Source organism: Micropterus salmoides, unplaced genomic scaffold, assembly GCF_014851395.1.
Source record: "Micropterus salmoides isolate LMB-PRFRI ecotype aquatic unplaced genomic scaffold, ASM1485139v1 Ms_hic_scaffold_17, whole genome shotgun sequence".
Lineage (NCBI taxonomy): Eukaryota > Metazoa > Chordata > Actinopteri > Centrarchiformes > Centrarchidae > Micropterus > Micropterus salmoides.
In genome coordinates, this window is record NW_024040817.1 from 21,123,439 (window position 1) to 21,137,218 (window position 13,780).

General features: G+C 41.6%; 1 protein-coding gene across 1 annotated transcript in view; it reads right to left on the minus strand.

Moving 5' to 3' along the window:
* Positions 1-483: 483 nt before the first annotated feature.
* cdk6 (cyclin-dependent kinase 6) overlaps positions 484-13,780 on the minus strand; it is a 33,844-nt gene continuing 20,547 nt past the window's right edge. Inside the window, exons 5-8 of the mRNA XM_038724902.1 lie at positions 10,921-11,030; positions 4,765-4,815; positions 4,476-4,611; positions 484-4,290 (exon numbers count right to left, since the gene is read on the minus strand). Of these exons, the coding sequence (XP_038580830.1) occupies positions 4,138-4,290; positions 4,476-4,611; positions 4,765-4,815; positions 10,921-11,030 (450 nt within the window). The 3' untranslated portion in view covers positions 484-4,137. The remainder of the gene's footprint in view (positions 4,291-4,475; positions 4,612-4,764; positions 4,816-10,920; positions 11,031-13,780) is intronic.

Genomic DNA, 13,780 nt, shown 5'->3' on the forward strand with positions numbered 1-13,780 from the left:
TGAATTTACTTTGATTCCAATATGTGCTGGTACCCATATAAACATCACACTCACTCCCATCTTTTCAATTCTGTGTAACTTCTGCTGTAATTCTAATAAACTATTTGGTCTGCTTGTTGAATGGTTATATCTCTTATCTCAAAGTTTTCATATTTTGTGCACACCCTTAATTCTATGGCTCCATAATCTCCTACAGTATACTGTATGTTCTTCTTTGAAAATGTGCACTTTTTTATTACGAAACAGATGGATAACACAATTCAATGACATAAAAAATATTCATTTATTTATAAAGAATGTGTTCTCTTGCTGGTATGAAACAGAAGCACATTGTTGAGGAAAGACGGTGTGGCAGAATGCAAGTAAAACAAATAACTGTATTGTGTTTCATCTAATGTTTGCTCATTCCAAAATAACACCTAAAAATTCACTAGAAAGATTCATTAATTTTTTAAGGACACTGACAAATGAGTCCAAAACATCATTCAAAAAAAGCTGTTTTTTATTCAACTGGTGCAACACAATAATAAGACACCAATGCCAGCATTCATACACAAATATAATGCCATGATTGTGGTTTTCCTAGTCTACACATATGTTCCTGTGTCATTTGTTTTTAACATATGGAAATGGAGACTAGGAGTTCCATGATGGATGACAGATCAAGCTAAATTGGTGCCGAAAGAGTGAAACTTCTAAAAGCTCAACAGTGGAGTTTCATGTTGTGAGATTGAAATGTTTTACAAACTGGTTAACTCAACATAAAAGCGTACAGTGATTGTGTCTGTAATGAGCCTAAAGCAGTCATTGTTGTAATTGTAAACTATGTCTAAAGTATTTGGAGCTTTCATTGCATTGTATGCACCACTGACACCAGATAGGAGTCGTTATCAGATAGTGAATTCACACAGTGCTTAGTCAAGCAGACAATACACAATCTACTTGTCATCGCCATCTTAAATTGCTGGCAAAACAGATACAGGCAGTTATCTTAAGACAGTAATGACTACAGTAACATATATTTGATAAATAGGATTGACAGTAGACTGTGATCAATGACATGATCGTGGGACAGCTTGAAAGAAAACCTGAAGGAGATGTGATATGGTCAGTTAGTAGCCCAGGGATGTGCAAACTGTGCCCGATAGGTTCGGACATCCAAAACAAGAACCTGAGAAAGTCAGAGAGTGTGTCTGTGTGTGTGCTAGCAGCACTACCTGTTAAGAAAACGTAAACCAGTGTTAAAATATGTTACTGTTCTGCAAGAACTACTACATACAAAAATACAACTCTGCATAACTTGCTTTTTCCTTGCTGGTAAAAACTGGATTTGAACACAACGGGACATGACAGTAAAATAAAGCAAAAACTGTATACAAAATATTTGTGCATTATTTCATTATCAAAACCACTGTCAAATTCAAATTAAACTCAAGCACCCAGAGAGCCAAACCAACATTTTCAATAGACAAAATACTCTTGCCATTCAATATTCCACTGCTCGCTACTCTACATCTATCCATTTTTACGACATATCTATGGGCTGACGCTGCGCCTATCAAAGGTTTTCTATCATTACAGCTTGTACTTAGCACTCTATACTGTACAGTACCCAATGCCTATCCTTTATACATTCCTCCACATTGTCAAACTATTCTTACACACATTCTATAATCATCTAAAGAGTTGGTGTAATTGGTGTAAGAATATAGTATGCCCTAGCATCTTAAAAAAGTAACAACTTGATGAAAACAAGCATATAAGACTTGTCAATAAAATTAAAAATTAAATACAGAATGTTGGCGACACTATTCGGTGCCAAATGTATTCATGTTGAATAGTGCTGGTGGGATTTCCCCACCTATTGCAAGCCTGTGCATTACTGTATCATTCAGATAGTAACTTATAACTGTATTTTATAATGATAAAAACCCATGATGGCAGACTAGAAGCAAGTCATAAACACCAAGTGAGTGGCAGGAACATTTTCAATAAGGTTCTTTTTTCATCGTCTCAGTATTGAGATCAGCCCATTATGAAGAGCTCCTTGAAGAGTGCAGATACCATTAGAATCCCGCTACTGGTCTGCAGTTACTCAGGACATCCTCAAGGTGGCAGTGATATAATACATGTAGAACTGAAATGATAAGTCAAGACATGGCAGTAAGTGGCTGGTCTGTGATGCCTAATGTTTCCATAAGTAGGAGTGTGACATGAGCGTGCTGATGTCAGTTGTAGCACACACTAAAGGTTGCTTATGTATCTGTGAGCGTGTTTGTACTGTGCATCTGCTTACTGTGCACACTCTCACACACACACACACACACAGTGTGAGCGTGAAGGAAGATGAGGTCCCTGCTGTCCACCCAGGCTCCTGGATGGTCGGGTTCCCACAGTCAAGAGGTCTCTTCCAAGGTGAAACACTGGTCATAAAAAGACGTCTGCTTCATGGCCTCTTCAGTCTTATCTGCCCACACCCACAAGTCAATCTGAGATGCAAGTCTCTTTGCATTAACGGGCATTCATCAACAACCTAAAAGCAGCAATTACAATCCATCAGTTCACGGAAGGAGGATAGCTTTTGTGCATTGTTCATGGGAGGAGAGTGTTGGTGTCATCTTTCCTGACACCATCTTTACCCTCTCTTCAGGAGTACTTCCCGAGAACTTTGTACATTGACTACAAAAAGTATTTCCCCCCTTGGTCCATTTCATGTTTTGATTTTATGTAAAACACAGAATCACGATTGATTATGCTTTTTTGACACCGATTATCAGCAAAATGTCTCTTTAAAAGTCAAAGAGAAAACAAATCAATACAAATGGATCTAAATGACAGTAAGTATTACCCCTCTTAACAATGACACACTTAGTTTATCATTGGTGCAGCAAAGTGTTTTTTTTTTTGTTTTTTTTAAGAAGTTGAATAATAGGTTGAGCGGCCATCACCTGACCAGACCACAATCAAAGAATTTGTGGCAGAACTTGAAACCCTGCTGTTCGGTCATGCTCACCATGCAACTTGACAGAGCTTTAGGACTTTTGCAAAGAACAATGAGAGAAAACTGCGGTATCCAAACATACAACGCAAAGGCTGTAAATGACACCAAATGTGCCTCTACCGCTTACTGACTTGAGGTGGTGAATATGTCCGTATCAATCACTCTGTGCTCTATATTTGGGCAGTGGTGGCCCAAAGGTTAGAGAAGCAAGCTTGTGACTGTCGGTTCAATCCCCGGACCGGCAGTATAAAATCTGGGTGTGGAAAGTAAACCAAGCAGTGCTTGCCCTCCCTCATTTACTACCACTGAGGTGCCCTTGAGCAAGACCTATAACCCCAACAGCTCCAGTGGAGCTGCTTAGTGGCCAGCAGACCAGGCTGCGGTTGTACTGGGCAGCTTCCAGGTGTGAATAAGTGCGTTTGACTTCATATGGCGCAGCACTGACTTAACATGATGCATGCTGGACTTTAAAAAAGCGCTGCAAAACATCAGCATGTCACCTGACATAAAAACTTCGTGGGAGCAAGGCGGCTGCAGGTGCTGAGTCCGGCAGCCGAAGTTGCTTTTTCCCGGCTGCACCAAGTTGGAACCACACTTTTGCCTGGTCTCGCGGCATTTTTCTTTGCAAATGCCGCGAGACCAGGCAAAAGTGTGGTTCCAACTTGAGTCAGTCAGTCATTGATCTCAGCTCACAGTAAGCTCACGCAGGTAGAATGTGTCCGACATAACGGTGCCATTTTTATTCCCCGCCCCTGTAGTCACCTGCAGCTCACATTAGACTATCAAGTCGGCGAAAATCAGCCGCCGTCATCTCGAACGCACCTATTGTGTAACAGTGTGAATGTGATCAGGGCGTTCCTGCAAAAGAGAGGCTTCCTTTCAGTGAAGCTCCCCTGAATAAATAAAGGTAATAATAAATAAATAAATTTGTACTTCAATTACATCAGTTTATACAGATGTATTTTCACTTTAACATTAAAGATTTATCTGTTGATCAGTGTCAAAAAAACTTTGATTTGATGAACACACTTTGATTTAACGCTGTAAAAATAATTATACATGAATAACACCAAGGTGGGGTTTACAGAATACTTTTTATAAACACTGTATGGATGATTAAGGGTGGAGGAGGACAGTCAGGCAGTCCTCTCCTCCATAGTGGGCTTGTTGCTGGGGATGGGCTGGGCTGCGTACACACTTCTACTGTGGCTGTCCACGCTTTGAAAGTAGGGGTGGCTCAGCGCAGCAAAGGCAGATAACCTCCTGGAGGGGTTGAAGGCGAGGAATTGCTGCAAAGAAGAGAGAGGAGGATAAAGAAGAGGATGAGATGGACTCGTAAATAAGTTACAAGTAAGTAAGATTATTTCGTAGGAAGATTGGCCAATCATTGTATGACTGCAAGATTGTGACATAAAGAATGTATTGACTGCATGATCAATTTAAAGTGGTTTGGACAGAGGCTCGTACTACCCACCATTAAGAGGGCCCGTCCTTGCTCGTCCATGTCTGGAACCAAGTCCTCTATTGGCTTAGGGGGCCGGGGGGTGAAGGCACTCTGTGGTAGGGCCACTTCCTGAGGCCAGTCTTCTGCTGAAGGTACTCCTACAACACTATGTAATGATAATGGTCGTCTGTGACTTCACCAGCAACAGCATTTTCTCGGAGTGACTAATTACTCTTCATTTTGCCGGGTTGCACATTCATTCTCAAGAAAATATGGGACCTTAGAAGCTGCAACAGGAAACACAGCCAATAATACTTACTCAAAAATCTTTCCTAGCTGATCAACATCTGAGTTTCCTCGAAATAGCGGTCTGGGAAAGAGAAAATAAACACAGTTTAGTTAGACTGCATTTACATGAGTCGATGTTTTCATACCTTGTGCTGCACAAAAAACATGTAGATACAGAAAAGGGTTCAAATGCATTTTGGTTAAAAGTGTAAAGTATTAATTATATATAATATTCTTATTGACCTGCTTTGGAGCCCTCATGCTCACATTGCCACGGTATACTGCAGACGAACAGCTCTAAGACATAAGCTACTGGCTCAAGGCAAAGAGGAATGTGTGACTCTAATGTGAGCTTTTGAAGTAGCCACACATTCGCAGCCTCATCTCATGTAGTCAGGATTGTGAGGCAGTGATGGTAGTACCACTGAGGAGGGGAGGGAGGGAGGGATGAAAGGAGGGAGGAGAGCGGCAGCAGGGCTGCTGGTGGTTCCTGTGGCTTTGGGCCGTCTTTGGATGCCCGTGGGCGGCCATGCCTGCCCTGGCACCCGCACAAATTCCAGTAGTCATCATCAGCACAAGCCTGCCGACCGCCGCGCAAAACAGAAAAAGCCTATTTATCCCTTATGTGAGTGTGTGTATCTGCTTTTGCGCTCTGTGTGTGAATGTGCGTAGGAAAGTGGGAGGAAGAGGTGTGTGAAAGAAAAGTTGGATTATTCTAACAGAGAAAGCGGTATGGGAACTAGACCTTCCTGCTGAAGTTTCTCTGAAAGGAAACGAGGAGGTGTTGCTGTCAAGGGACTTTCTCCTAACACTAATGATGGCCTGCCTTTTTGAATAAATACGATACTTTTAAAAACGTATTACTCCAAAAATTACAGTATAAAATTTGTTATTTATATATTCCACTTGTCCAAGATGATCAGTCACCAGCAGATGTCAATGTAATGCAGGATATTGTCACAAAGATGTGCTTGCATGCACCTGTGTATATTTTCTGTATCCAGGCCTCAATATAGTTCAAGCGCACCCCACTTTACTGCAGTCAATAGACTGACTAGCCACCATGTGCTCCCTGTGTTTTCCCACTTGCAGGAAGCTTTGCATAGCTCAACACCCACACTTTCCTACAGACTCAGACACTGGGAAATTAGTCACAGGGGTATTTTGCACATTCTTTTTTACTGTGACAGCAAACTCTGTCGCAGGTTTTAGTTTGGATAGAATTGAGATAGTTTGTTTCAACTATTCACAACTGGCATCCTTAACTAACGGATGTCTCTGTGTCTCTTTACTCTTGAACTTCTCTGCTTTAAAACATCAGAAACAGGATCACACCATGTGCAGGTCTTTTGGGGTAAAGCACTGTGCCAGGTTTGAAAGCCATTTAAGATCAGACCAAACCAGTTCTGATTGTTGCAGACGAAGAAAGAAATCACCTACAGCAAAGTCATCGTGCCAAAACAAGTAGGGCTGATAATTCCAAGAGGTCCATTTTTAAACCTGGAGTGGTTTGCTGGTTTGTTGGAGGGGGATAACTGGATTCACATAGAGCTGGCCACTGGCATGCACATCCAGTCAACAGTCGAGTGCAAATGCATATTTGCACACACTCAAGCAAGTATACACACACATCGGTTGAAAAGGGATTGTTTCCCACTCCGAGATTAGCATGTGCACATACGTGCGCATACATATGCACAAACACACACAAACGGGTGGCAGTGAAAGAAGGACTCAGACTGGGTTGGGACAGGCAGCTGAGTCACGCTTCCTTTAGTGCACACAACTCTGTCCCTCATCCCACTGAGACAACCTCTGGAATGTGTGTGTGCATGTTTGCATGTGAGAGCGTCAATCTGTCTGGGTGAGAAATGGGTAGAGAGAAATGCGGCTTCTTGTGTTCTAGCCTGTGTCAGTGTGAACTGCATGGAATGGACTGGTCTGGATGTACTGTACATCAGAGTGTGTTTGTGTAAAGAACAAACATGTACATGCAATGTTACGTCTTTGACGATTTATCAATTGAGTTTATCAATTGTGAGAAAGTCAACACAGATGTGGGGCCTGTCACGGACCATTAACACAACACGTTCAACCCTTTCGATTGCAGGAATGTCAACAAGCAGGCGCACTCTCCCCCATTCACCCGAACCATGACTCACCCCAACACTATCCCAGCCATGCAGATGCAGACTTGTATTATATTTGCTCAAATTCCTTTGACAGCAACTTTGCAACTATTCTTGCTACAGTTGATCAAGTCAGTAAAAGAGGGTTTTTTCAATGGCATGTTTGATGGTGAAAGTGGAGAGAGGAGAGAAGGTGCTTGGAAGGTAAGCCACCTCCACATGCAACGCACCTGCTGCTGTAAAAACGGAATTGCAGGTTGAAAAATCCAAAAGACGACTTTATACAACATACTGCTGATGGAGGATGTCAACAGAGCAGACACATACAGGGAGAGAGAGACAGGAGGAGACGGGGCAAGCAGGTGTGTTTGCAGCAGAGGTGTAAGTATGTGCGTGTGTGAGTAAACACTAAGATAAGGTGGAGAATGAAGTCAAATTAAAATGGTGAAATAAGAAATAAGCTAAAAGAAACAGAAAATAGCACTGGGCAGACCAGATTACGAAGACGATAAGTATGTATTCATTCCCAAAATGGGCATTCAATCTAGATACCAACTATTCTTAAAAGGCAATTAAAACAGCAGTGGGGATGTCTGGTTCGATTGTAATCTCCAATCCAACAAAACTGCAAACCAATAAACAGTGTTTTCTCATCTCCTCTTGTTTGCGCTTTCTCTTGCCTTCTTTCACCGCTTCTCCCAGGTGCCCTTTAATCTCTAACAGGTGGCCTTTTAAAAAGCCATCTTAATCACCTGCAGAGAGCGAGAGAGACACACAGAGAGACAGAGAGAAAAAGAGAGAGAGAGAGTGTGTATGTTCTGTTCATGGCCATCAAAGGACTCTGCCTTACCTTCTGCCTTAAGGCAACACTGGACAGGTGCCAGACTGTGAAAACACACACATATACACACACACCAAAGCTTTTTACAGCTTATTGTGTCAGGGTGAGAGAAGATGTACCATAACCTAGACAACCCCCCCCCCCTCACAATTCCCTAAAGGCAAGTTGATGCCACCAAACTGCTTGTTTTGTTCAACCAACAACCCAAAACCCAAAGATTTTCACTTTGCTACACAAGACTAAGAAAAGCAGCAAATCCTCACAACAGAGAGGCTGGGAATATAAACTGAAAGAATTAAATGAGAAGAATTTCTGTTTTGACAGCAGCTTAAACTGCTAAAATACTAACAGAATAGTTCCCAATAACTTTTTTGTCGTTGATTAATCGACTGACGTTTTCAGCTCAATAATAGTAAAAAAAAAGAGCCAAAGAGACATAATGGACAAAAAAGGCTGCTCACTGAGCAATAGGTATATGTTATATCATATGTATCAGTATTAGTTTTGTGCATATTAAGTATGATGTGTATATTTTCTTTACATTACTGAGTCACATATGACCGTAAAGGATTATCAATGGATCATCTTGTAAAATCTGGAAAACCAGGAATACCGATGCCACCCCTTGTCTGTCACCCTCCTGTATGTTAGCCCGTCCTTATGTACAGTTTGTGAAAAAGTACAGATCTTGTATCACCATTTTGTCAGCAGGCCACCAAATGAAGCTTGAACACAAGGACCTGGTGCCCACATGCACAAGATGCACTAACGCTGTTTAAAAGCCCAGGGTAGGGACAGACGCAACAATATTTGGTTGATAGTTTACAGTGTATGTTTTGTTTCACAGTACCACAAGCTGCTAGATTAGATTAAATGCAGCATATCATCATTTTTCTAAAAGATATTTCCCTATTTTGTGTTTTGTTGATTGTTGCTTGGCTGTATCGAACAGCTTGGTCCACAGAAATCCCCCATAGGTGTTTTGTTAGATTGACATCTGGTCTCTGCCACGGCCATACCATAGGATACACTGAGTTGTTATACTCAAAGATTCTTCCCTCGTGATGTTCCTCCACTCATTTGTCATCTGTCTATATACCACATAACTACACAGTCTTTTCACCCCATGTCACCCCAAGCCTGTATATTCCACGTGCAGAGCGTGGGTCGTCGTGTGGCTGTGCATGTTGGGGTGTGAGGACGGTTGGGGAAGGAAGCATAAATTAAAGGCAGGACTGCTCCTCCTGGCACTGTGCCCTACCTCAGAAAGACAGTTCTTATCTGCTCCAAAGCACACCACTACAGGCTGGCTAGACCCCAATTTTACTGTTAATTACAAGACACAGCTCTATTACCTACTATGCCACATAAATATTAATATTAGATTGATGCTGTGGTGATAAAATATGTCCTCATGCCCTGGAAAGGGCAGGAAGTTGGACCAGTTTTTTCTTTCTTTTTTGTAAGAAAAATCGTCTGTTATTAGCTTGGCTCTCCAGTGTGTGAAGTTCGTTAGACCACAAACTGACAAATACCTATACCAAGAAGCAGAATCTTGACTTGCATGCTGCAACCACAGCAGGCAGCCTGTCACTACTGTAATTTTTGGATAAGCCAACTGAAATGTGATTGCTCACTGCTCACAACGCATCTGACAGGTGTCATTTGAGGCGACAAGTTTAAGAAACACCCCAATAACTGATTCTGTAATGACGGCTGCAGATTTTGCGGTGTATGAAAGAAAAAAGGCAATGCAGAGAAGTAGAAAATTCTCTAGTTTGTGCTCTTTCAGTTATCAACCAAAACAACCAACATTCAGGTGATCATCAGCCATAGATCTAGAGCATCTCTTCACACTTACTTAATACTTAGCATTAGGATTCATGCAAACAGTAAAACCACTTCAATGGAAAGAAGAGATGGCAGATGGCTTTTAGTGATACTAGCTCCATATGGAGACTTGGTCACAAGGATATGAGCATGTGAGTATACAGTATGTGAACATCCATGTAGGTAACTGATCATAATCTGTTTTAACAGTAAATTTGGGAAACCAATCAGTAAAGGGGGCAGCTCTCAACTGCATGACCTCCAATGGCTCCTATAACCCATATAATACACTGGCCAGTGACACTAGTGAGTAACAAATGGTTAAACCCAACCATTAGATGATTTAACTATGATTTAATACCACTACGCTGACGTGCACCACAAATTCTCTTTAAAAAGATTTTAAAACTTAGTAAAATTAGTTAAAAAGGCTTTAGTTTACTTAGTTTTTCCTACTTAGTGACCACTTTAACGTGACAAATGGTTAAGATACACACAATGCAAATGCACAAAAGCCCAGTACGATCAATATGGTGAACAAGCGGCCAGAATAAGGGGGCAGCTTGAATATAGCAAAGTGCTGATGCAGGTCAGTGAGTGTGTGACTGTTTGTGTGCTAACATGGTAGGCTACACCTTACAAGTCAGTGGTCACTTGCTGAGGTGCCAATGTTTAGTTTGTTCATTTTAAATGTGACAGTAGCAAACTGGAGAAGGGGGATACAACAGTGCGTGAAGGAGGCAATACTGTGAATTATGAAATAATGAGGTGTGAAAAGTAGGAGCCATCCAGATCTAATTGCTGCCAACTTTCTATTGTTTTCAGTGATTCACAAGCAGTCTGGTGCTCATTATTTACCTAGTTGGAGCCAATCACAGGTTTGTAGGTAGGATTAAGAATCAGTATCATTTTACTGTACCAGACAGTACCAGTTATAAATGGTTGTTGCAAGCTGTCGTACAGAAATAACTTAAAATGGCATGTTTCTTCAATTGACACAAAAAGTTACCTGCTTTTAGCAAATGCTTTTGAAGCTTCCCTGTTGACTGACACTAATATATCACTAACTAGTAGTTGGTTAGGGCAACATAACAACTCCTCCCAAACAGAAAACCGTTAACATGAGCACAGCTTCAGAAAAAATGATTAAGTGAAACAACATCAGCAAAATGGTGTTTTTGGATAAACGCTGCATATTGTTTTGTCTGTGGCTGGACACTTCAAATATACATGCTGATGTGAGATCTTTGTGCCAGTGAGCATGGGGTTACTGGTTTAAATCCCTACATTTTCTCAATGAGGGTGTAGTTATCGCACTACAAACTTTGGGGGTTACAACAAAATTTCAGGCAAGTTTAGGCGGTCCTGTGTTCTCGGCAGTGCTCACCTTCTTCTGAACATCTCGGCGAAAATGCAGCCGACACTCCACAGGTCCACTGGTGTGGCGTAACTGGATTGAAGCAGCACCTCTGGGGCTCTGTACCACAGTGTCACCACCTACAACACACACACAGGGCAGGAATCCATTAAGAAAATAACAGTTAAACATACAAAGACACATGGACAAAAATCATTACCAACTTCTTATGTGTAGTTATACCTGCCAGCCTCACTGAGTAAATGTCACCATCTTGGGGGCTTGCGCTCACATGCACGCTCACACAGGGTTAATACTTTTCTGCCCCCATCTTAGGCTTACGTAAGACATGAAATCATATCTGGCAGGACACATCTCCCTGCTCTCGTCTTGGTGTACCCACATCACACAGTCTTTCCACAGCAATTCACTACTGTATATACGTGTGTGTGTGTGTGTGTGTGTGTGTGTGTGTGTGTGTGTGTGTGTATACACGTGCATTAGTAGCCAATACAAAAACAAATACATACAGTGTTTCACTGGATTAAACGTGGAAGATGTCTTGTGTATGTGAAGTGATAACGGCCTGACTAGCATACTACCACACCCACCCCCCACCCTCGAACCCGAAATAGGAAAAAAAAAAAAACTTGCACCCACCTGAGGTATAACGGCAACCATTTTGTGCCACTTCACACTAAGCATGGTTTCCAAATTTGTCCCTGTAACTCTATTGGGAGCTCTACGTGTGTGTGTGTGTGTAGCCATAGCCTGCAGGAAAGCGGCAGCATTGTTAACAGCTACAGTAGGGAAAGCCTCCAGACAAAACTCAGTGACCCCTAGTAAGAGAATGGACTGATTCCAGGTGCTTTCCTAAACTCCAGATTTTTCCAACAGCTTTTGGCTGCAGCTCCCCCCCTCAGGCACTGCAGAGTGCTTATCGGGATCTTAAGAGCCTGAGGCGAATGTTTGTAAGCAAAAAAAGAGTGTGGTGTCACCTAGATATCTTTATTGGCTGGCCTGGACTCTCCGCGGGAGTACTTGGAAACAATAACCTGAGCTTTTAAATGTTGCCCACATGTATTTATGTGTAATATGAGAGCACTGATCTTCAAAGGATGTAGATAGCCAAATATAAACTGTTAAAAAGTGAATCAGGTCCTTGCTTATATGCTCAAGTGTAGCCTGAGTAAACCCATCATTTACAGACTTTGACACGATTTCCATCACTGGGGGAGGTTATACTGATTTCAGTTTAATGAGTCAGTATCACCGCGTGTGTGATGCTTCTCAGTGTACTTGTTAAGTACGCGCACTTCGTTCGTCCTTGCCTAATTTAATTCCCATCCGGAAATACAAGTTGAGTTTTGAGACATGCTAGCGGCTCTGTGGATGTCAATGTCAAAACTGTTGGTTGGATTGCTATAAATTTGGTACAGGCATTCATGGTTCCCTGGAAGGAATTCTACAGACTATGATTATCGTTCAACTTTTCCTTTTGTACCACCATGAGGTTCACGTGTCTGGTTCATAAATACTGAATGAAATCCTGTGAATTTTGAGGTGTCCAGGAGACAAATACAGTTGACCTTGGTGATCCCTTAACTTTTCCTTTAGTGCCATCATCAGGTCAAAACCCTTAGGTTTATGACTAAATACCTGCAGAACTAATGACATTCCTATTAGCAAACTTTTTAGTCTTGTTAAGTGTATAAAAAAACTGTTACAGAGCATCAGTCTATTGTAGTATAGTTTCCAACTTCCTAAACTAATTACAGTAGCCTACTTAGTAAGAGTAATATTAAAATAAAAATAATATCCATTTTAAGAATTTGATAATGATTGTACAATCCCCAACTCCTGCGAGCTGTAGTACCATTCAGAATAGTGAGTCTAGTTACAAAGTTGCAGGGCAATATTTCATTACCTATCTGCCCCTGCCCATAAAAATAATTCCATTAGAAAGGGACATTATTAATAATAGTAGCATGAGAGGAAGTCTTGGATATCTGAGGCAAAGCAAGGCAGTCAACAGAGACAGACAAGAGGAATAAAAAGTTTGGTCACATTTTTTCTTCTAAACTGAATGACACTATTAATAGAGACGGGGGCTGTATTTTGCAGATGTGTGATACTTTCTGATCTCCTACTTCCTGCTTCAGTGGAAGGGAGGAAGTTGAGGCTAGTTGGCTGAGAAGTGTCGGCTAAGCCATGTGACCAAAAATGAGACATACACTGAGAATGAACAGACTGGCTGTTAGGGTCATTGAAGATTTTTAGAACAGTGAAACCTCAAAGAAAAACATGAATGGAAGCTGCACAGCTGCCCATATAGTCAGGCAACACAATGTCACTGATGTGTTTTTTCAGCATGAGAAAAAATTTGTGGCTGCATTGCTTTCGTTTTTGTAGGATTTTCTTTTTCAGATTTTAAATTGAAGCTCTCTGCAAGTGTTCAGCTTGATATAGATGGAGCACATCACATCTCCATGTTCCCCTATTAACCAAGACATGGCATTGCTAAAGCCATCATACACAGGTTGTTGTTTTATAATTGGGATGGATGCATGGGTGACAAATGGCCCAATGAACATCTTGCTTTAACTCTTGCAGTTGCAGGCTCAAATGCATGTGACTCCAGTCTACTACATGGGAGTTTGTAGCCCTGCAGAGTCAACACATACACACACATAAAGCCTTCTAGGAAGAACCACAGACCTAAAACTCAGGGTATATCCGCCTCAGTGCAGTACAGAGTTATTCGAAAACCTGGCCACAACTGCAGATTAAGGCATATATATCACACATGCATGCACTCAGACACACCGGAAGGTGTTTTAAGGCTTATTGCAATCTGAAATCACACCCTGACTACTTGCACTGTAGGAAA